General features: G+C 41.8%; 1 protein-coding gene across 3 annotated transcripts in view; it reads left to right on the top strand.

Moving 5' to 3' along the window:
- Positions 1 to 1136: 1136 nt before the first annotated feature.
- Tmem87b (transmembrane protein 87B) overlaps positions 1137 to 24144 on the top strand; it is a 42493-nt gene continuing 19485 nt past the window's right edge. The window contains exons 1-11 of one of the 3 annotated variants that reach the window (XM_087911220.1): positions 1137 to 1330; positions 5696 to 5756; positions 7532 to 7626; positions 10384 to 10458; positions 12453 to 12503; positions 14119 to 14209; positions 14656 to 14717; positions 14922 to 15105; positions 17790 to 17889; positions 21837 to 21930; positions 23579 to 23652. In XM_087911220.1, the coding sequence (XP_087767346.1) occupies positions 1166 to 1330; positions 5696 to 5756; positions 7532 to 7626; positions 10384 to 10458; positions 12453 to 12503; positions 14119 to 14209; positions 14656 to 14717; positions 14922 to 15105; positions 17790 to 17889; positions 21837 to 21930; positions 23579 to 23652 (1052 nt within the window). In that variant the 5' untranslated portion in view covers positions 1137 to 1165. Of the gene's footprint in view, positions 1331 to 5695; positions 5757 to 7531; positions 7627 to 10326; positions 10459 to 12452; positions 12504 to 14118; positions 14210 to 14655; positions 14718 to 14921; positions 15106 to 17789; positions 17890 to 21836; positions 21931 to 23578; positions 23653 to 24144 lie in introns of all 3 variants that reach the window. The other 2 variants (XM_087911218.1, XM_087911219.1) reach the window with 2 other exon arrangements.

Here is a 24144-nt window from a genome sequence, read left to right as displayed (position 1 = left end):
GAGCACCTCTAACTTCGGGACCAGCTTTTCAATAATGTAAAATCCCTGTTGAGTCTACCGCTGTGTGATACTTAATGAGCAGTAAGACACAGGTGTTCTGAATTGATTACCGGTTTAATGGTCTCTGTTAAGGCACTTCTTGTAGTGTGGGATATTGCTTAGGTGGGGGGAGAGCTTTTGGGGGGACCAGGAAGATATTAGAACTCTTTAAAGATAAATTCCTCTATATTTTACCGTAAACTTAAGTGTGCTTGCAAAATAATTAACTAAAAATGCGCAAATTAGAGATATGGACAACAACTCCTACTGAAGTTAGCAACTGTTATCTAGTTGGGACCAAAAAAACCTCAAGTTTCTATACAACATCAACTTACAGTGCCACCTACCGGTGAGATCTGGCTATTGCTCTAGGAACGATTTTTTTTTTTCCCCGTTAGAGCTCGTTTTGATGGTTATTTAACAGTCTGTTGGTTTGTATTGCTTTTAGACAAGGTCTCACGTAGCTCACCTCAAGCTGGCCTCAAGTTTGCTATGTAGCTTAGGCTGTCTTTGAATTCCCACGGTCCTCCAACCTCTACCCCTCAGTTCTGGGATCTTCATTTCTGCCAACTCTTAACTAGAGAGTCCCATTATCCTCCAGACCAGATCTTTATTTTCTAGCCTCCCTGCAGGCCCTGCCTCCTCTTTTTTCCTCCCTTTCCTTTCCCCGCCTCCATCTTCCAGACACTCACTCAAGCTTCCCCCACCAAGCAGCTTCTAGTTCCGCCCACTCGACCCCTTACTCTCCTTGCAGCCCTGCCTTCCCCCGCCCCTACTCGGGAAGGCCCCGCCTCCTTACCACGCCCCGCTACCATAAAGCCTCCCTACTTAAGCTCTTGGCCCCGCCTCTCCCTTCGGCCCCGCCCCTTCCTGTGCCACGGGTCCGTCTCCCGACTCTCATTCCTCCCGCTCTGCGCTTCCTCGGTTTCTCCCAGGCCTGTCCCTGAAGCCACCTCCCGGGTTCCGCCCGGCTTCCCAGACTCTAACCGCGCCTCCTCGCTCTCAGCACCCCGGTTCCACCACGCTTTCCCGCCGTGGGCCCGCCCCTCCGGGGGCGGAGCTGCGCCAGGGGCGGCCCCGGGGCGTGGCCGGGTTCCGGGAGTGCAGGTGCAGCTTCCGCGTCAAGATGGCTGCCGCCTATGGCTCTTCGCCCTGCCTCGCCCCCGGCCTCCTTTGCCGCCTGCCTGCCAGGGCCCAGCTGCTGCGCGTTGCCCTGTGCCTCCTGTGCTGGGCCCCGGCGGCCGTGGACGCCGTCCCTGAGCTCGGGCTTTGGACGAGGACGGTCAATGACGTAAGTACCCTGGGGACTGAGGCGTGGCGTTCCTCGGACTCTCAGGGACCTGGCTGGTCTGGGTAGCTCCGCCCGCGCACTGGTCTGGCCTCGGGGCTTGTTCACTAGAGCTCTGTCGGGCCGGCAGCGGGTCCTCTGACAGGTTTACTGAGCCTTTTGTCTAGGGTGGGCTCTGGGAAAGGAGCGTCCCCTCCTCTGCCCGACGTGGGCTTCAGGGAAGAGCGATCCCAAAGTGCTTAGGCCGCTTCCCCTTTCAAACGTTCTTGCTGCTCGTGCGTCTCTTCCCCGGCTTTGTCCTGGCCTTACTGCGCCCGGGCACGGTGTGTCTAGCTCATGCCTTTATTTGTTCAGTTCAGAGCCGCCCCAGTCTCTGCATTCCCAGCGACAGCGTTGGGACCGAACCCTTCGGCTTGATTACTGTTCAAGGCCGCAGGGAGGTTTGTCCAGCCCTTCAGTTGGAGCGTACATTTAATATGCCCTGTAGTCGTGCACACAGTCACCTCGCCTCTCTTTTGCTGGGGTTTCCGCATATTCTTTAGTGCTCCTATCACACTTCAGGGACTTCTGCGTGTGTGGGCGGGGCAAGGTGTGTGTTTAGGAGTGTTCCAAAGGCGAGTCTGGAGGCTTTGGGTGGGTGAAAAGTTCCTTAACTGAGTAGGAACTTGACGTTCTGTGTGGTTAAGAGATGATGTGGGGAAAATGCAGGGGCAGAAGAATTATACAAAGTCTTGCAAAAGAGACAGGTTGTCGGGAAGCGGTATTGTCTCTGAGAGTTTCTCGAGAGTCAGATGACTCATCCAGATCTGCTTAGTATTGGATGTATTGGAACGACGTCCAAGTTTGAAAGATGAAGTTTATACTTCTTCCACCAAATGTAATATCAGAAGCTGCACACATGACCAAACCCAAAACTACGGAGGCTTGTTTCTGTATCCTGGCTCAGTGTAGCATTTCTTTTAAGATCGTTCTGAGTCGGTGCCCCGTGTCTTATCAGCGATAGGGGCTGCCCATCCCAAATGCTGAACTTCTCATCAATAAAAAACAGCATTTGTTGAAGCACGCTTCACAGTTCCTGCTGCCTCTGTAGTGAATGTAATCAAGCCAGTGTTTGTAAACTGAAAGTAAAATCACTGCAAGCGAATCAGCTACGCGAAAACTGTAAAGATCTTTACCCAGCCTACTTTGGATAGTAAGACTCCCACGGGGAAGAATGACAGGCTCTTTTGACAAGCTGAGAAGTTTGTTTCTTGATTATCATTTGCTATGGTCAGACTGAGTTTATTTCCTGTTTAGCTCTGACCAGGAGCATCAGCAAGCCTTTCTTTGCAAAAAACAGGCTGATTATTTTCTTCTTAAATTGACTCGTCAGAATTTGTCTTTTAGAACAGAAAGAATGAGAGTTTCATTTGTTTTGTGAGTTCATCAGAAGAAAAAAAAGGTTCTTTTCGATATAAAACTCAGCAGATAGTTTGAGCACTGCCATATGCCATGTACTAGATTGTTCGTTATTCTTGCAAAGATGAACTTTAGATACAGTGCTTTTTCTTAAGGAGCTAGGACAGTATATGAGTAGATACTTAGTACATCATGGCATTCTTGGGATACTAGTATTCAAGTATGATGGAGCCAGCCTAATCCTGACCCTGGAGGTGTGTAGCTAGTCTGAAAAGACAGTAGCTATTTCCTTTGTAAGAAAAGGTGTGGAACAATAGCAGTGTGGGAAATTATGGATGTTTATGTTGAATAAAGTTCTGGAAGGTGGGGAACGAAGGTCACCATAGGCCTACTTCACTAGACTTTAGTGAAGGACTGAGACAGAGCATGTCTGAAGAGTTTGAACAGTGTGTCTTGAAATTGGTAGCTGTTATGTGGCTTTCCCTCTGAGACTGTTTCTGATAGGATGGTGATAAATGAAAGTGAACCAGTGAGTGCACTGGGATCCCTTGTAAGAACCAGGGTGCTCCTGGCATGGGTAAGAACTGAAAGCTATGTCACTGAAGATCCATTCTACAACCTGCAGGCAGCTACTCTACCCCAGCAACTGTTCCCTGCTCCTGTAACTTCAGGGCGGACTCTTGTCAGCCTTGTGAACTTTTTAAGCTTTAGACTGCCCTCTTCCCTCAGGAAGGAGAGTTTGAAGCCAGCCATACAGCGCAACTGCCATTTGGCTCCAGATGAGGGAGCACTATGGTTCATAGGCACAGAATTGCCAGAACTCCTTTTAAGTGCAACTCGAAGCACTTAATGTTTATTATGTTGCCTAACTTGGATTTTTTTAAAAAATTATTTATCATGAGACAGACATAGACCCTTCCCCCATCAATTTGGGGTTTGATTTGGACCTGGAATTATCAGTAGGTAGTTTTGGACATGTATTATAGAGAGCCATTACAGGGATTTTGGCAGAACTGCTAATTATTCTAGCTTCCATATAAGGATAAATTGTAGACTCGGGTCTGGAGACAGAAGAACCAGTTAGTTATACTGTTGCAATCAAAGCAGAAATGTTGAGGGACAGCATGACATCCACGTTGACAGGTGTGGAGAGGAAGGACTAACGTGGGAAGCATGGGCAGTAAATAGGCATGCTTGGGAGGCTGCAGGTGGAAGTGGGGGAGTGATGGCCTGGGTGACTGGAGGTCTTGATCTTCACAACAGACAGTATAAGACTTGGTGAGAACAGAAAGGCATGTGCCTGGTTACTGCAGGCTAATATAACATGCTTGCTGGACATGTCCATGGCTGTATGGATCTGGAGATCAGAGTAGTGATCTGAGCTGCTGATTTTATTATTGTGAGAACTGTTGGGGAGGGGGAAAAGTTACCGAAAAGAGTGACCTGTCCTATCAGATCTACAGTTCCTTGCTGCTCTTGCATTTAGCATGGTTCCTTCTTGCAGAATTTTCATTCTTGGGAAAACTGTTTGACTTTAGTCCATGGTTACTGTTGTGAAGTACAGTAGCTACTAGAAACTGCATGAAGGAGGTTTGGGGCCACTGGAGACCTCACCTAGAGTGGAGCGCATGCTAAGCAGGCTCTCCAGCTACATACTCCCAGCCAGGAAGGAGAATTTGAACTGGTTCTTGAGGTAAGAAGGAGCTAAGTAGGTGAAGGAAAAACATGAGAGGGTTTGTAGTTTTCAAGTTATCTGCTGAGGTCATGGTAGCAGGAGTTTTCCAGAAACAAAACATTGCTGGAAAGGTGAGTGGGCTTTTGATTGTGTGGAGTCTGTAGGATTTTGGCCTGCTATAAGTACAGTGGTAAACAAAATCAATTTGGAGAGGGATGTTATTTGTTGGAAGTTCTTTTAACTATGATACCAAGAGAACAGCATGTGAGCTTGTGCAGTTTGTGTTTTGTCCAAGCAGCACTGACCGTAATGGTCAAAGCCTTTCTGTCTTGTGTATCACCAAGCTCCATTTTTGACTTTTTGAGGTCTTCTGTTTTTAACAAAGTTCACTGTGTGACCCAGGCTGATGACCTTGAACTCATGATCTTCAAAGTCAGGGCCACTACTTCTGATCCTTTGTTGCAAGGAGGGCCCGCTTGTTTGTCCCAGCCGCCCAGCTAACTTAGCCCCAAAATAACCACACAGAAACTGTATTAATTAAAACACTGCTTGGCCCATTAGCTCTAGTCTCTTACTGGCTAACTCTCACATCTTGATTTAACCCATTTCTATTAATCTGTATATTGCCACGTGGCAGTGGCTTACTGGGAAAGATTCAGCATGTCTGACTCTGGTGGCTCCATGGTGTTCCTCTCTCACTCTGCTTTCTTCCTCCCAGAATTCAGTTCTGTCTTCTCCACCTACATAAGTTCTAGCCTATCAGGCCAAAGCAGTTTCTTTATTCATTAACCAATACAAGCAACACATAGAAAGAAGGACCTCCTATACCATTCCTTACTGAAGATAACTAAGAAATAGACAAGCAGTGGGATTTTAAGCGAGCAAGAGATGTGATTAATTTACATTTTAAAGATTTATTTTTAATTTTTAATTATGTGTATGGGGGTAGGGGAGAATGTGTACATGAATTCAGGTACCTGCAGAGGTCAGAAGAGGTCATAAAGCTGGATTTATAGGGAGTTGTGAATCTTGTGATAATGGATGCTGGTAACTGAACTCATGTCCTCTGTAAGAGCAGTAGGCATTCTTAACCACCCAGCCATCTCTCTAACCCCAGTTTCATGGTTTTAAAATGTCTTGACTCAAAAGTTAGATGTGGAAACTTTAAAAGATAATCACTCTGCTCAGACAGTGTCACAGGAACTAGAATGCTGTATTTAGAAGATAAACTAGATTTAAACAATAGAAAAAGAAAGTTTTAACTAAGATATTTCTGTATTTGTTTTTCATTTTAGAAATCAGGACCTTTGATATTTAGGAAAACCATGTTTAACTCTACTGATATCAAGTTTTCTGGTAAGTATACTAATGTACAATTCTGATATATTATAAATGAATCCAATAATATGAACTAATGTAAGATACATTAAGCTGAATTGTACCAGGCTTTTTCTTTTAGACCACCAACGAGTTTCCAAATCATGACACAGAAACTTACTAGTTTTGAATGCTTGGCCTAATTTAGGCACATTTCTGGCTAGCTCTTTTAACTTAACCTTTTTTTTTTTTTAATCTACCTTTTGCCTTGGGGCTTGTTACCTACCTTTCTTAGTTTTGTAAATCTTACTTTCACTGCTTCTCTATGTCTAACTGGCAGGTGTCTGCCTGTCTGACCATCATTCTCTCCTCCTTTCCGCTTCTTTTTTCTATCTCAAACCTAGATTTCTCTTCCTATTTTTTCTCTCTGCCCGCCAGTCCTGCCTATTCTTTCTCCTGCCTAGCTATTGGCCATTCAGTTCTTTATTAGGCCAATTAAATGCCTTAGGCAGGCACGATAAAACAGGTGCAACACATCCTTACATCGTTGAACAAATACAGCATAAACAAATGTAACACATCTTTGACTAGTTAAAATAATATTTTACAACACTGAACTTTTTCGTTTTTAATTGATTCTAACATTTTAGAATTTTGTTTCATTCAGGGCTTAGTTATGTATAACAATAGAGCTTTTTCAATTCTATCAGCCTTATTTGTGGGCTCTGTTTGGGTTACCATCCTTTAAAGATGATACTTAGTGATCCTCACCTTCTGGTACTCATCATCCACCACATTCTACAGAGTTGCTCTTAAACGTCCGAGGCTATGTTGGAGAAAGATGCTCTGGCTTCTCTGCCCTTTCCTGATAATTTGCTCTGGGTTATTGTTGTGGAAGTCGACTGTAGTGGCTTAAGACACTCCCAACAAGAGCTTTCGCTGGCTTTAGATCTAACCCTTTTCAGTCTTAATCATGCCACCTAGAACTTTTTTTTTTTAAAACATTTATTTATTTTATTACATATACAATATTCTGTCTGTCTGTATGCCTGCAGGCCAGAAGAGGGCACCAGACCCCATTACAGATGGTTGTGAGCCACCATGTGGTTGCTGGGAATTGAACTCAGGACCTTTGGAAGAGTAGGCAATGCTCTTAACCTCTGAGCCATCTCTCCAGCCCCCACCTAGAACTTTTAAGTATTGGTGGTGCTTTATGGTATTCAAACTAAAGGTCAGACTGCTAGGTCTGTGTGACCTGTATCCAGGCAGTCATCCTTGGTCTGGACTCACAACTAGACTAGGCTTGACTGCTTCACTTAACTAGCCTGCTTTTCTTCCTCCAGGTAACATGCCTTAGCCCTAGACCATGTCAGGTGTCCAGTGCCCTTGACAACCTGTTCTCAGCCTCTCGTCCTCTCAGAGCACCCACTTGTTAACGCCAACAGATTGTAGTTCATAAAAAGGAGCTGTTCTTGTTAGCTGCTGGCCTTCCATGCTACACAGCAAGGAGTTTATTCAGCGTGGTTTGGACGAGTAAGTGAGAGAATATGTTAGACTAAGAGAGGCCATAGCATAACAAGCCAGGTTGCTTAGTTGATTATAACATTGGACTTACATTTGAATAGTTGTAGTAAGTTTGGCCAGCTGAACTTCTTATTTCAAAATAAAATCTTCTTATTTTGCAGTGATTTAGAGAAATTAGGTGATGTTTTACTCATGTTAGCATTAAAACAGCCAGTTTCAGATAGTACTCTTGAAGTCTTAAGTCCATATAGACTGTTATTAATGTACAATGAAACTCTTTGTCTGAACAGTGAAGTCGTTCAGTTGTACTGCACCTGTGAAGTTTACCATAGAGTGGTATTTGAAGTATCACACCTGTCACAACGAATACCCTGGCCTGGAGGAGGTGAGTGGAAACAAGTCTTTAGTGTGTCCAAAGCTGTGAAGGAAGAATTATCAATAAAAGGATTTGGTAGAGGACCAGGTGAGTAGGTAGAAGTGGAGCTCACAATTGAGAAATGCTCCAAATTGGCGTTGTGACTTAAGACAATAAATGAAAGTGCGTGCTTCTTGACAAAACTAAAATAAGCTGTGTAATCTCCTTGTGAGGTGTCTTATAAAACAATGTTTAATCAGGCTTGTGAGAGGGCTGTGACAAGTCAACTTAATTTGAGAAGGAAATTGAAGTTTCTCATTCAAACAGTGAGTTGCTAGGAACCCAGAACCTTAGGGGCGCAAGTAGATTTTGTGAGTTCAAGTCAGTGTCTGAGGAGAGTGGAGACATCTGAGGAAGGGCAGAGAGGAGGAAAGAGTCTGTGCTAAGGATGGAGTCTCCTCTTCTGGATTGGGGGTACTCCTTGTAACCCCTTGCAAGGTGCTCTTTAATGGATCTTACGATGATTGCTTAGAAGCCTTCTCTATCCTGAGTAATGTTGGGTTTCTATTTTATTAGTTCTGCCTTTTCATTTAGAGCAAATGTCCCTCAATTTGACTAGCTCTACTTCTTCACGATCAGATTCCAGGTAAGTACTTCTAGCAGGCATTCCACACAATACTGAGTTTGGTGTCCTTTGTTTGGTGATGTTAACTCAAACAGTTGATAGAGGAAGTATTTATTGATCTTTCCACTGTAGAGTTACTGCCTTTTGTTGGTGTGTAGGACAGTATTTTTATAGCTATATAAATGTCCGGGTTATTTTTTTTCATCAAATATCTATCCATTTATTTTAGCAGCCTTCTATGAGTCTTCCCTTATGAATCAATTGTTACAATAATTGCCAAACAATGATTTTATTATTTCTGGTTTTCTTTTATATTTTTAGTGTTTTCCTTTGTGAATGAGCTGCCCTGTTTTTTCTATTTTTTTCTATTGATCCCAGGCAACATTATGGACACATTAATTTTTACTTTATTTCATAAGCCATGATCAGTTAGTTTTTGTTGTTGTTGTTTTTATGTTTTTGTTTTCTCAAGATGGAGGACTGTCTTTGTAGATAAGACTGGCCTCAAACTCACAGAGATCTGCATACTCTGCCTCCCAAGTGCTGGGATTAAAGATGTGTGCCATTATTTCCACCTATTGTTTTGTTTTTTGAGACAGAGTCTCCCTGTGTGTCCCAGAGACAGTGTTTGTATTTGCTCTGCTCCAGTTGTGCTGTATTTGGTCTGTGAGAGGCAGTTCTTGGAAGATGGGTGCTTCTGTTAGTGACTTAGCTTAGTCCTCTGTTATTGGTCCAGAAACGTTTGACTAGTTTAGCTGCTTTTGGTTTATTTACCATTTGCTTTCTACTTTGTAAGTAAATACTTTTCTCTTTCTTTGTGACATTTTTACATGTAGGATAAAATAGAAGTAGCCCTAGGGCATGTTTTATTTTTCTGGATACTATTTCTTTGTTTGTTTGTTTTTGTTTTTGCTTTTTTTGTTTTTGTTTTTGTTTTTGTTTTTATGCTGGGATCACAGGCCTGTGTCACCTTGCCTAGCCTTTATATTATCAGTTTCTGTGTTTTGTTTATTTATTTATTTTTTAATATTTATTTATTTATTATGTATACAATATTCTTTCTGTGTGTCTGCCTGCAGGCCAGAAGAGGGCATCAGATCTTATTTCAGATGGCTGTGAGCCACGATGTGGTTGCTGGGAATTGAACTCAGGACCTTTGGAAGAGCAAGCAATACTCTTAACCGCTGAGCCATCTCTCCAGCCCGAAGCTATTTCTTTGTGATAGCATATTGATTTTTGTTTTGTCTTACCTTGAAGCAGGGTTTTATTATGTACCTCTGACTGGCCTGGAACTTACCTAAGCTGGTCTTGAACTCAGATATCTACCTGCCTCTGTCTCCACAGTACTGATGTTAAAGATGCGTAGCACTAATCCCAGCTACTGTTTTGTTTTTTGAGACAGTCTCTTTGTGTTTCCCAGGCAGCCATGCTCCAGGCCCACCTATGATAGTGTCTTCGTCTCTTTCCTCATAGTAAGACCATAATTGCACTTGATACTGGGTATAAACACATTGGAATGTGTAAAAGGAGCAGCGGGCTGCTTCCTGCCGCCTGGCTCCCGGCTAGTTTACACCCAAATAATTACACAGAAACTGTATTCTTTTAAACACTGCCTGGCCCATTACCTCCAGTCTCTTACTGGCTAACTCTCACATATTGATTCACCCCATTTCTAATAACCTGTGTATCACCACAAGGTTGTGGCTTACCAGGAAAGATTCAGCATGTCTGACCTGGCAGCTTTATGGCAGGTGGCTCTCTGCCTCTGCCTCTGCTTTCTTCCTCCCAGAATTCAGTTCTGTCTTCCCTGCCTACCTGTGTTCTGACCTATCAGGCCAGGCAGTTTTCTTTATTAATTAACCAATGAAAGCAACAGATAGATAGAAGACTCTCCTGCATCAGGAATGGCTAAAATGGTATGGCTACTTCAGCTATACTTAGAATCACAGTTAATAGTTTTTTATCTTTGGTATTTTATTTTATTGCATATTTTCAAATATTCCAAACTGAATTAATTCTTGATATTCATTAGATATGAAGTTTTATTTCTTCTAGAAAAAAAAAGTGTAGAAGTAAATTTTAACCTAGAATTTTACCTTGGATAGGAGCTGTCCCAAAAACTTGAACTTAATGCTGATATGGACTTCTGTGCTTATTTCAAGAACATAGACTGTTGGACAACAAAAAGTGAAAACTTAGATTGCAGCAGTGATTTACAGGCATTTCCCTCATTAACTGTAAGTATCTGCCTCACTGTGTTAAAAATCAACTGATTTTACTTGAAGTGAATACAAATGCCAAGCTTGAATAACATTTTGTCAGTATTTTCAGAAAGGAAGGTGTTTGCCTTTAAGTCTTGGTTTTAATTTTTGCATGTGTGCATTAGGATATAAGAAAGAAATCAATATCCTATTCCTTTTTTATGTATTTATTTATTTGTTTGTTTGTTTGTTTGTTTGAGGTATTGAGGTAATCTCATTATAGTCCTAACTGACCTGGAACCCTCTATGTAGACAAGGCTGTCTTTGAACTCAGATATACCTATCTTAACTTCCAAATTGATGGGATTAAAAGTGTGCACCGCCATGCTTCCAGATCATTCTCTTTTCAGCCTTACAAGAGGTTTTTATGATCTGCTCTCTCCCATTTTATCTCTCATTCTTCTCTTCACTGTTCTCTGACTTTTGCTCCCAGCATCCTGTCATATGAGCCCTGGTCAAGATTATCAGTGTTGTTAAGACCAGTGATCTGTTACCCTTACCAAAGGTCTTCTTGCCTTATCACCAGCATTTAACAGCCTGAACATTTCTCTTAAAGATTTTTTTTATTATTATGTATAAAGTGTTCTTCCTGCATTTATCCCTTCTCATTATAGATGGTTGTGAGCCACCATGTGGTTGCTGGGAATTGAACTCAGGACCTCTGGAAGAGCAGCCAGTGCTCTTAACCTATGAGCCATTTCTCCAGCCCCAACCTGAACATTGCTTATGCGCTTATTCTCTCTCCCAGCAAGTGGTCTTATAAATGTTAATAAAACAGTCATACCTGACTTCCAGAAGTTTTGGGGTGGTGCAGTGCAGGGGGGCAGGGGTGTCAACTTGACACAGCTATAGTCATCTGGGAAAAGGAACTTTAATTGAGAAAATGCCTCCAACAGATTGCCTGTAGACAAGTCTGTGGGTAATTTTCTTGATTAATGATTAATGTGGGAGGGTCCAGTTCATTGTGGGTGGTGGTACAGGACCCTGGACAGGTGGTCCTGAGTTCTATAAGAAAGTAGACTGAGAAAGCCATGGTGGGCAAGACAGTAAGCAGTGTTCCTCCATGGCTTCAACTTCAATCCTGCCTCCAGGTTCCTGTCCTGACTTCCCTCAGTGATGGAGTGTGACCTGAGAGTTGTAAAAATTAAACCTTTTCCTCCCTGTACTGCTTTTGGTCATGGAGTTTATCATAGCAGTAGAAATTCTTAGATGAGCAGATGGGGAGATTATGGATCATTATAATTTATTTTTTCCTAGAAATTCTAAAGTGAAAATGCCTTTAGTAAAAATTTAAAGTTCTTTTAAAAATGTGTTTGAAAGCATAATAAGCATAAGAAAAGAACACATATATGCCTCAGTGGTTTTCAGAAACTGCAGGTTTCAGCCAAGTGCAGAGCTTTAGCACTTAGAGCCCCTGTTTATTTCCTGCATTTCTCTAACCGTACCCACTCTTCAACATTAATCACACTATTAAGGAAGCAAGGGCTTTTTCTTTTAAGCAGAAGAACTTTTTTCGTTAAGATAACTTTTTTTTAAACTTTATTTATTTTTGTTTTATGTGCATTGTTATTTTGCTTGTATATATGTGTAAGGATGCCAGATCCCTTGGAACTGGAGTTAGAGATAGTTGTGGGCTGCATATGGTACTGGGAATTGAACCTTGGTCCTCTGAAAGAGTAGTCAGTCCTCTTCACTGCTGAACTGTCTCTCCAGCCCCACAGAAGAACTTTGTTAATTCATGTTCAGAGTACAGTGAGACTTATTTTCTGATATTCAACTTTTAAATCTATTTTCTTCTAAAGCTTTGTCTTAGTTATTAAAAGCTACTTTTCTCCGTAGAAATATAGTTATTTGGGGTGGATTGTTATTAGATAATTGTTATAATTAGATAACTTAGATAATAAATCCATTGTTTAGAATGAATTATTATCTGCAGTAATATAGAATGGTATTGTTTTACTCTTTTCCAGAATAAAGAGCTAACAGGCAGCAGAAATGTTTCAAGCCAAGAAGGATCAATGGTAAACCCTTTGTCTTTAAATCCAATATGCACAGACTATAGTGAGATTGAAAAATCAATCAGATGGCTGTTTGGAGAATGATAATTACTTAAGTTGGAAAAGAAAAAGAGAAACTATTTAAAACAGTATTTTCTTTTGTTTACATATACTATTTCTGCTTTTGTTTTAAAATCTCTTTGAATACTAGCTCTGCAGCCAGTTTTTTTTTTCTTTAAAAAAAATTCCGTTTCTCAGTGTGCAAGATGGTATAGCTGTGGGCTGCTGCTGTCACCATACAGTGAGAAAACAGGAGTATAGCACAGCTGGTGGGAGAAATTGTGGCCTTTGGGGAATTACTAAGAGACAGAGACTGAGTAAGAACTATAGAGGGTCAGGAGGAGTCATGTGTAGGTACTGAGTTGGGAGAGCTTAAATGTAGCTTAGATATACTGACTTCACATCTTTCCTCAGCTATTCCAAAGAGAAATCTAATAGGAAGACATTCAGTGCAGTGACTGGCACAAACCATCTAATTTTGTGGAAGAGTGAAAAATGAAAGGAAGAAAGTACTCCCTGGTGTGTACTGTGCCATATTGATTTTACAGATGTTTTCATGTCGTTCCCTAGACAGTCTGTAACAGCTGTCTCCATAGCACTTACATTGTCAGGTCTAGAAACAACCTAGAGATGATTTTAAGTGTGCAGGAGATTGCACATCTATGGCATTTTATATGAAGGACTTGAGCATTCAAGGATTTTGGAACCTATTGGGGGTGGTGCTGGAACCTTTCCCTGTGGAGACTGAGGACCAATTCTATAGTTTAATTTTGTTTTGTGACACAGTCTTACTACTGTCCAGATTGACCTCAGAATCAACTTCTCTGTCTAGTCTGACTTAATTTTGACATTATCTCACTTCTCTCCCAACTCAATTTTTAAAAAACAGCATTTTGTCATAATTGAATGCTCTATAATATTAAGATGAAATATGAGAATTCCAATGTTAGATTTTTTTCTAAGATTTTATTTATTTATCATATATACGGTGTTCTGCCCGCGTGTATCTCTGCATGCCCCAACAGGGGACCAGATCTCATTAGAGATGGCTGTAAGTCACCATGTGGGTGCTGGGAATTGAACTCAGGTCCTCAGAGGACCAGTGCTCTTAACCTCTGAGCCATCTCTCCAGCCCAGATTTTTTCCTTTTAAGACAGGGTCTCACTCTGAAATCCTGGATAGCCTGAAGCTTTATATAGACCAACCTGGCTTTGAACCCACAGAGATCCACTTGCCTCTGCCTCCTAAATATTGGGATAAGGCATGTGCTACCAAGACCAGCGTAGAAAAAAAATATTTGAGTGATAATATTAAAGAAAATATAGAATGAGAATCCAGGGGAAACCTGTGGCAGTATAGGTAGAAGATAACTGAGGATGAGAACCTTTTGTTCCCCGTCTGGGTATGGGGGTGTAGGATAAGAAAAACTTTGGCAGGAGTGTCTTCCCTTCCACTGCCTGCCATTCCTTCCCGCTTTTATCTGTTCAGTTACTAAAACTGTTTAAAGATGTTGAGTGTTTAACTGTATCTCACTTGTTAATCTGTTTAAAAGAACAAAGCCTTACTCTCCCTACTGCAGGATGTTGTAGCCAGGACCCAGAAAGACGGCTTCCATATCTTCATCATTTCTATTAAAACAGAAAAAACAGATGCAACCTGGAATTTGAATGGTATAGTTAACCCCTTTGTATGCATTCTCTGTATTCTATAGTTTTTATCATTAATGTGAATCTAATTAATTTATCATTAATTGTCTGTTTAAAACATGTCTTTCAAAAATGGATTTGTTGCCATACATCTATTTTGAAGACTTAAAACTTGATGCTTAATACTAATATACTTTTTTTAATAGATGAGGATAAATGAGTTTATGTTTAAACTATGTTTAAAACCTGGTTGTTGTGGGAATGGTAGTGCACACCTTTAATTCCAATACTGGGGAAACAAAGGCAGGTGGATCTCTGTGAATTCAAGGCCAGTCTGGTCTACAGCGTGAGTTCTGGGACAGTGAAGGTTACACAGAGAAACTCTGTCTCAAAACAAAAACAAAAAAACCCCAAACCCTATTTATTAGTTAACTCTTAAATTTCTTCTTCTTCCCTCCTGCTGTGACTAGTTTCTCTTTCTATGGTGGGGCCTCATGGATACATCTCTGCATCAGACTGGCCTCTAATGATTGTGAGTATGTCTCATTATTTTTCTCAAGTTAATTTGTAGGAGTTCAGTAGTATGACTTCTCTGTAGGGATGCTCTGACAGGCCCTCTGTTTCTGCTTCTGGAGTGATGAGATAATGAAGGGGCCAAGGGAACGGAAGCTCCTGAGATGTCGGCTCTCTAGAGTCGAAGGGTCAGAGGCTACTAACACTGTTTCTCTTCCTGCAGTTTTACATGGTGATGTGTATTGTTTACATATTGTATGGTGTCCTCTGGCTGATGTGGTCTGCCTGTTACTGGAAAGATATATTAAGAATCCAGTTCTGGATTGCAGCTGTTATTTTCCTAGGAATGCTTGAAAAGGCAGTTTTTTATAGTGAATACCAAAACATCAACAGCACTGGACTGTCAAGTAAGTTTTGACTGTTTCATGAGTTATGTGTAGTGTATTTTAGCTAGTGTGAGCAGAGCTGTAGGCAGGCCCCTTTTATACCTAGGTGAAGAGGATGGAAGCCAACTGGAGAATGTCAGAAGGTCAGGCTCAGTACATGAGGACCTGAGGCAGAATTCAGTACTCACTTAAAAGTCGGATGTGGCTGCCCATACACTTCTAACCCCAACACTGGAGCGGGGGAGGGGGGGATATCCACCAGCTTGTTTGCTAGCAGCCTAGCTGCAGGTTCAGTGAGAGACTGAATAAAGTGGAGAATGGAGAGTAGTGAGTGAGGACACCTGTGTCCTCCGGTGTACAGGTATGAATTGGCATGTGCACTCTCCAACCCTATGCAGAAGTGAGAATGTTAGAGTAGGACTCTAATCATCTGAGCTAGTGCATGTGTTCTCTCCATTTGCTTTTTTTTCCTGCTAATTTTCCCTTCACTTTTGTTTCTAGAAAAAGAAACAGTGGTATTAAAACAATACCAAGACATGGGTAAGGGTGCCTTAGGTGTGGCCAGTGCTTTCGATATTTTCCCTTCTCCAATTTTTTCTCTGAAAAAGAAAAGAGAGGCACTTTGGCCCCAGAGAATAAAATGAGTAGCACCAGATTGTGTGGTATCTGTAGTCTGTTCTCCTCTCCTCTTCACCCTGCATGAGCTTTTCGGCACTGCCATGGTTTGCACAGTGGGTTGTTTGAAGCTGGGAAGGATACTGTTGTACATTTCAGATGTTTGCCTCAGGCTTGTAGAAGATAGATTCAAGCAGGCTGGAAAAGTGAGGGTTCAGTCTTACCACTGACACTTTGGAAAGGGAGAGAGAATTTCAATGGGGTAATAATGACCTTTGAGTGCAGATTCAAATGATCTTGCATAGATTATGAATCGACGCTGTGATGCTGGCCCACTCCAGGAAAAAAACTGAATTGAAATACACATGAAACCACTTTGGATTCAAGTTACTATTTATTGAAACTGAACAATGGGTTCATAGAAATTTATTACACTAATTTCTTTCTGTTGAGGAATGTTGAAAATTCATCAAAATAGAAAAGCTAAAAGCATATCCACAAAAGACTAAACAAAGGGCCAACATGGAGGTCTGCATAGTAGAGCTGTTCCTGCCGTATTTGTGCTTGTGTATATGTGCTCTAAGTCAAGATAGTGAAGTGCTGTTTTGTATCCCAGTGGTGGATAACTCGCTTAGCAAACATAGGCCCTGGATTCCTTCCCAAGCACTGTAGGGGTAGGCTGGGAGTAGTATCCGATGACAAGGGTTGAAACCTATTCAGAGTCAGAGAAGGCAGTTCCTTCCCTTTCTGTTTTGGTAAGGGTCTCTTATCTAGAAAGAGCAAGGGCAGTATGGACTGAGGAACAGCAAAAACCAGAGATCCATGAAGAGATGAAGGGCAGTTTGCAGCTAACAGGAAATCCAAGTCCTTCATCTGAAGTGTCACCAAAGGGGTTGTCAAAGAAACTGAGCCACTGTCAGTATGTTTGAAGAGTTGTGTAAAGGCCACGTACTAAATATTTTGACTTTGTACACCACATGGTCTCTGTTGTAATCACTCAGCTCTGCCATTATGAAAAGTAGCCACAGACAACAATAAACAAATAAACCTGTCTGTGTTATGTTAAAACTTGATTTACAGAGCTATGCAAGGTCAGATTTAGCCCCTGGGCTGTAGTTTACCAATTCTTTGTCTGTATTTACTGTTGTTGACTTCCCACTGCTCTTAGCATCAAGTCTAGACTCCATAGTGGAGTCCCTGGAGCTATGAGTGATCCTGGTCCTGGCCTCAATCCCACCCTCCTCTGTTTACTGTTGACTTCTCACTGTCTTCAGCTTTAAGTCTAGACTCCATAATGGAGTCTCTAGAGCCATGATTGGTCCTAGCCTCTAACCTGTGCTCTTTTCTTGGCATGTTGCAGTCTGCTGTATATACACCATGCTTTTCCCTTCTTCATGCTTTCTTCCCCCACATATGTCCACTTGGTTTTTAAGTCCTCATTTACTAATTTTCTGTGAGTTTTCCAGACCAATTATGCCTCCCCTAAGTGTATTATATATTAGGTGCTCTTTCTCCTAGTCTCGGGATTACTGTGTCACATGTAGCATTCCCCATGCTTAGTGATGTCCACTTCCATGGCCTAATCAGAGTTCAAAGTCTTTGCAGATAAGGATCAAGAAGCCTCTTTTATTATTGCAGTAATAATGGTAGGAGCACAATGAATACTTTGATTTCTTTTTGAGGTGTTAGGGTTTGAACCTAGGGCCTTGCACATTCTAGGCCAGCACTTTACTGTTATAAATATACTTTTTAAATGAATAAATGATGAAGGCACACAGAAAAAAAGAGAACTCCAGAAAGTGTAATGGCTTTCAGGTATTTACTGAACATGACTTGGAGGAGAGCTCCGGTAGATTTCAGGTTGACGTAAGAAAACTGCCCAGTAGAGCTGATCAGACTTGAGTCTTTGAGACTTGAATCTTTAGAAAGTAGTGCTGCTTTCCACTGAGGTGTGAAATATCAGTTGGATTAAATTGCTTGTAAATCACATATGGCTAATTAGTCTGAGGCCAGTGTCATTGCATATGGAGTCTTAGTTAAAAGGTCTCTAAAAATGAACATAATGAGTTGTTTTCTTTTCTTCCCCTCAGCCCAAGGTTTACTGATAGTTGCAGAGTTAATATCTGCAGTTAAGAGGACATTGGCTCGCCTACTTGTGATCATTGTGAGCTTGGGTTACGGCATTGTGAAGTAAGTATTGCTGTATTGAATAGCTCTCAACTCTCCCGTCTAGTGATTCTGCTCATGCACATCCTGACCTCTGTGGAACTCAGGACTTGTCAGTGTTGCAACCTGAATCCCCAAGGGAAAGCCCTGCAAGACCATGGGTATTAACGAATCAATCCCACACCAGTTATGTTTTAAGGGGTTATTTATTTGGCGGGGGGTAAAACTTACATACACCATAAACCGTCAGGAAGGGAGCCTAGTCGCTGGAGCAGGAGCCGGGAGCAGCAGCCGAGACCGAGCACCGGAACCAAGAGCCGGAACCAAGAGGGCCTTATCCGGAACTGCTTCTCTTTATAAAAGAGAAATATACCACGCCCCAGTGGGCTGATATTTCAGCAGCTATTGGCTGACAGAGCGGAAGTCGCTCCCCGCTGCACTATGGGCTCCTGCTTCAGTGATTATTGGTTGAGGCAGCGGAAGTTACTCCCACAACACATGGGTTTAAAAAATTTGCTTGGACCAAGTGGTGGTGGCTCATGCCTTTAATCCCAGCACTTTGGAGGCAGAGGCAGGTAGATCTTTGTGAGTTCAAATCCAGCCTTGTCTATAGAGCAAGTTCTAGGACTGGCTCCATAGCTACTGAGAAACCTTGTCTTGAAAAACAAAAACAAAAGCAAAAAAACAAAACAAAATAAAAAACTTGCATGGACTAGCTATTTTATATTATCTCCAAATGAAGACCCTGAATTGAATCCCAGTAGCCCAAGGGGGTCTGAGCCTCCCAGAGTGCTGGGGTTATAGGCATGTGCCACCACACCTTATAAGTAGTCTGTGTCTTACTATAAAGGTGCAACAAATTCAGGCCCATCATTGCTGGGTACCACCATTTATTTTCCACTGGACATATGATCTTCCCTTGCCCTGCAGACCACAAAGCTATGACGTTCTGGACACCCTGTTCTAACATTAGAGCCGTTGAGGGCTCCATGAAAGGTACAGAAACTTTCTGAAAGTGAAGGCAGGAGAACTGGTCACACCACTTTGAATCTTCCTTTCTCAGGACCTCGTTTACCCTATCTTGCCTTTTCTGTTTTAACAAGCTTGCAGAACAGGCAAGGGTCTGGTATAAGAACTGCACATTAAGATGTCCCTAGGTCTACAGGAAACATGGGATGGGCCCAACTTGGAGGGTTCCACTGGCAATAGTGATAGTAGTAGCAGAGGGCTGATGCTCCTAGCCATCCAGGTAGCAATACTGTTACTGTCTATAAAGCGATGTGGGGATGGGGGTGTGTACCTAGAGATGAACTCAGTGCTTGGGAGGTTTGTAACCAATAGGAACTCCTACCTATCTTTTGTGGATGATCTCTGGTAGGAGACTGCGAAGATGGTCATCATCTGGGTCACTCCCATCTAAAAAGAGCTAATGGACTCTTGTACCTTTGACCTACCCAGGGAACCAGCAGAGGCCATGCACTCCCAGAGTAGCCCTCCTACCTGAGAGTAACCCTACCACTGCAGCATAGGCACAAGCAGCTTGGGAGAGGTGAGAGGAAGGTCATTTTGAAGTAGAAATCCCTGTTAGTAACTTTAGCTGGCCTCTGCACGGTGCAAATGTTTGGCAGGTGTTTTAGGTGCTTGTCTAAGGGTATTTTCAAGTTAAGGTAGGGATTGCTGGGGAAACAACATTGATATCAGATAATAATAATAATAACACTAGGAGAAATCTAGGAGCTCTGAAGTGTTCACAGCGAAGGCAAAGGTAGAAAAGTGGTACTAAGAGTGTGACTTCAAGGATCTGTATTCCTTATGCTGATTTGTCTATTCTCATTGTGTTTGGGAACACAGCTAGCGTCAAGATGTCAGGCTCCCAGGCCCTTCCTGAAGAGTTGACAGGAATAAAACTAAAACAAATGAAGTTGGGTTCAGTTGTCTGTGGGATCCAGGCAGGGGTGACATTGCTGTGTCAGGTGTTTCATTCACAAGGGCAGTAGAGACTTTGTTTAGAGCTGCCATCTTGGGGCTAGGGAGATGTCTCAGTAGTTAGGAGCACTAGCTGCTCTTCCAGAGGACCCGGGTTCAATTCCTAGCACCCACATGGCAGTCCATAATTGCCTGTAACTCTAATATCGGGATCTGACACCTTCACACTGACATATATGCAGGCAAAACATGAATGCACATGAAAAAAAAATAAGTAAACTATTTAAATAAAAGAAAGAAAATGCCATCTAAGCCCAGATGCAAACATGGCAACTCAGCTATGTTTTTGAATTGACATTCTTTCTTATCTGTCATAATTCTGATCTGCCGTTCCCTCTGGTGTAAGGGGGATTCTGACTGCCATAAGGACTAAGATAGTTTACTAGCATTTAAGCCCCAGTTTCTCGTGGATCATGGACTAATTTAAATCATAGATGGCTTGGAGTTCTGATCACTTTAGTAAATTTTTTTTATCCCATTTTACTTCTAATTGAATGTGGCTGGTGTAGACGGATAATACTAGAGTAGGGATTAGCCAAGTTGCTTAGCTCTTGATGGTGCTGAGAGCAAGCCTGGTTTTGTGGCTTTCATTATCCACACGTAGTTCTTCCCAGTTCTTTCCTTCCTAAAGGCAGGAAGGTAAACAGGAACTGTGCTTCTCAGCAGCGTATGTTTTTATCTTAAAGGGGCACACAGAGGTGTTTTTCCATGTTTCCTGAAGAGTTCTGTTATATATAACTTTCCCAAGATAATGAGGATACTTTTCTCCCTAAAGCTGTTGGGCTAGTACTAGCTGCTAAAAATTTTCCTCCCTAACTCTTGGCAATAATGGTAAAGCTGTCATGATCACTGACAGACAGGCTTTTAGGCTTTCTTATTTTGTCTTTCTTGAGTAAGACCCTTGGATAGAATTGTTAGGTTACAGCAAGGTCTGTCAACACCTATAATCCCAGCACTCCCCGAATGACCTCCAGTTCAGGGCCAACCTAGGCTACATTCCAAGCCCTTTCTTGCCTATAACCTGAAGGGGGCTACCACCCTGGTCCCCTTCTCCACACCTGATAGCTCCTTGCCTTAGGTTTTGCTTTAACATGATTATCTTAGATATGTTTTCAAAGCCATTTTTTTCCTTACTCTGAGAAGAGGGTTTAAAGTATTGTAAGAGCGACCAGCCGGAGAGATGGCTCAGGGAGTAAGAGCGCCCGATTGCTCTGCCCGAAGTCCCAAGTTCGATTCCCTGGCTAGCGCGAGTAGTTCCGTACTGTCTGTCAGAACTTTCTGACGGCCTGCAGAACAACACACAAGCTTCCACTATCCACTGTAGATCCACGTAGATTAGTAGAGGGGAAAAAAAGTATTGTAAGAGCATATGTAATCAGTTCTGATTTGTAGATCCCATCTGTGTTCAGGTTGTTAATTGTAAAAGAAATAAAATTTTCCCTACTCATTTATGTTTTAAGAATCAAAAATATTATTTTAACTTTTAAGTTTAAAGATTAAAAGCCAAATTATGTTATCACCCCTGCTCTGGGGTGAGAGACAGGAAAGAGAGGGGAAGGGCATTGGGGTTCCTTGTGCTCATACGTTACTCTGTGTCCAGTCACAAGATCAGTGGGCTCCTCCAAGATAGTGCTCCGTATAGTTTGCAGTTATAGTTAGTGGAAGTTATAGTCTCTATCAGCAGCCCCTAGACACTGACATATCCCTGCCTGGCTTCACCAGCCTGCTCCTCAATTCTAAGTAGTACTTGGTTATGTTCATCCTGTTGCTTGAACTTCATATCCTCTGGCACCTTCACAGCTTCAAGTCCTAGAGGGAAGTCCTGATGTTCCTGGGCCTCTGTGTCCTGTGAAAGAGAACACAGAGTTCCAAACATAGGCATGTAACTAAATAGTGCCCTCTGTGTCTAGACCCTGTGAGTTCTGTGTTCAGATGTGCTCTCCTTACCATGCTTTCTCTCCCCCGACTCCTTTTGCTTATTCCAGGCCTCGGTTAGGAACAGTCATGCACCGGGTGATCGGACTGGGACTGCTTTACTTGATCTTTGCAGCCATTGAAGGCGTCATGAGAGTCATTGGGGTAAAAGCCACATTAACCCAATCATCCCTTTTTGTTGCTGTGGAATGAAATTGTACTTAGTCTCTTAATTTCTCTTTGTTTTTAAGATAAAAATGTATGAGTTCCAATTTGAGTATTTTTCAGATGAAATAGTCTATTTTTTTAATATTGGAGAATTTAATTGGAGAAGGAATTAATATTTAATTGGAGAAGGAAGAGCCCACAGAGTGCTTCCTAAAAGTGGACAGTGAAAAAGCACTGATTATCATCCTTAGAAGTAGCTCCATCCAGAAACGTCTGTGGTCATTATTAGGGGTGTCTATTTCTGCCCTTACGTAGTTTGAACACAGACATCTTTCTTAATCCTGGGCTTAGAAATGAATCAAATGAGCAGAAAGGAAATTATTCCCTCCTCTCATTTGGCTCTAACTTTGCTCTAGCTGGATTTACTCTCTGGGGAGTCAGTGCATCCTATAGTTGGAAGAACCAGGAGGAGGTCGTGTTCAGGGAAGACTGTGGTCATGTGGGTAGTAGCACTTTGTCCTCTGAGGAAGTGTTGGATTTTAATTTCTGAAAACCCCTAAGAGAAAAGCAAAACTAGCTGAACTATTCCTGTGAAAGGAGCTTGAGTTCTTGGGAAGCTGAATAATTGAGGCGCTTACTGGAGTTTACCTGACTCACAGACTTAAATCTTACCCAAAATGTATTTGAATTCAGTATGTAGATCAGATCACTGCACAGAGCAGTTAACGTGAGTTTCCCTCACATGTTTTTGTTTGGCTCTTGAAGGAGGACATTTTTCAGCAGCGCTAAAAAGCCTCATTCCATTATCCTGATGTATCTGCATTCCGTGTTACAAACCTGCTCTTTTATTCTTTGAGTAGATTTGTTCCTTTTCATAATCATGAAGTGTGCTGGGGCAGGGTTTCTCTGTTTAACGGTCCTGCCTGCCCTGAAACTCTCTTTGTAGACCAGCCTGGTCTTGAGCTCACAGAGATCCACCTGCCTCTGCCTCCTGAGTGCTGGGATTAAAGATCTATGCCACCACACCTGACTTGACTAGCCTCCTATATGCTTAAATATATATGTAAACATATAATTCATAGAAAATTAGTCTTTACTAAAAAGACTATAGGAAAAATAATACCCTGCATATAAATATAGTATTATACATTTTAACATTTACATAACCAGCACTTTAGATCCTGGCTGTTTTCAATGTAGCTGTTGAAACAGGTGTCTGATTTATAGTTTGTTCCTCCCTTTCCACACAATATCCCTCCTTTACTTTGACTTTTTTACATGAGTGGATGCCTTTACCATCAAGGGAGGGCAGGAGTCTGTTTCTTTCATAGGATCAGCTCTGGGTTTGGTATGACGAGGAGGGACATTGAAATGGCAGGTCCGGGTGAGATTGGGGCATGGCAAGCATTTTTTAAATTATTATTCACCAGTCCATTTAATTCTAGCACGAAATAAATTGGTAAGAAATTACATTTGGTTTTCCCAAAACAGATGATTTCTGTTTGCTAAACACAATTCCATCAAGCTATAAAGTCTTCCATGGTATTGTAGGTGATAAAAAGCAAAATTGTTTCTCTTCAGGTGATACTTGTACACTGCAGTGAACCGTGTGTAAATTTAGACCTTCCCTACTTTTATCTTTCAGGGTTCTCAACATTTAGCTGTTGTTTTAAGTGACATTATTTTAGCAGTTATTGACTCCATTTTTGTGTGGTTCATATCCTTTACCATGTCCTTCCAAAATAGTTTGTGGTATTATTAAAATTAGATTACTTTTATTTTATATTAATGGTGGAATAAAATATAATTGTGCATTATTGTTTTCTCAATGTAGTAGTTTAGCAAAAGGCAAGAAAGTAGTAACTCCCCAGATAGAAATGTCTTTATTTTTCTGTTAGTTCACTAAATAAAGTGCTCAATGTACACCTGACACAGTGAGGCACAAATAGATAATATTGTCTCTGCATTTACAGAATTCACGCCTGATAGAGACAAATATGTAACTTCACTGGAACAGCACAGCAGGAGAAATTGCCATTTTAGAGTGTTGGTGTGAGAATAGAGGCAAGAGGAAAACTCTGGCAATAAAAATAAAGACTTCACAGAAATGGTTGAGCAAGTAGGAAGAGAATTGAGGGGAAAGCATAGTTGGAAGTGTAAAGGTAAAGGAGACAGTGGCAGAGTATCCCAGGTTAGCTTTTTTGCATGTAA

Source organism: Myodes glareolus, chromosome 10, assembly GCF_982192425.1.
Source record: "Myodes glareolus chromosome 10, mMyoGla1.1, whole genome shotgun sequence".
NCBI classification, from domain to species: domain Eukaryota; kingdom Metazoa; phylum Chordata; class Mammalia; order Rodentia; family Cricetidae; genus Myodes; species Myodes glareolus.
Note: the sequence above shows the minus strand (reverse complement) of the source record. Positions and strands in the feature narration are given on the sequence as shown.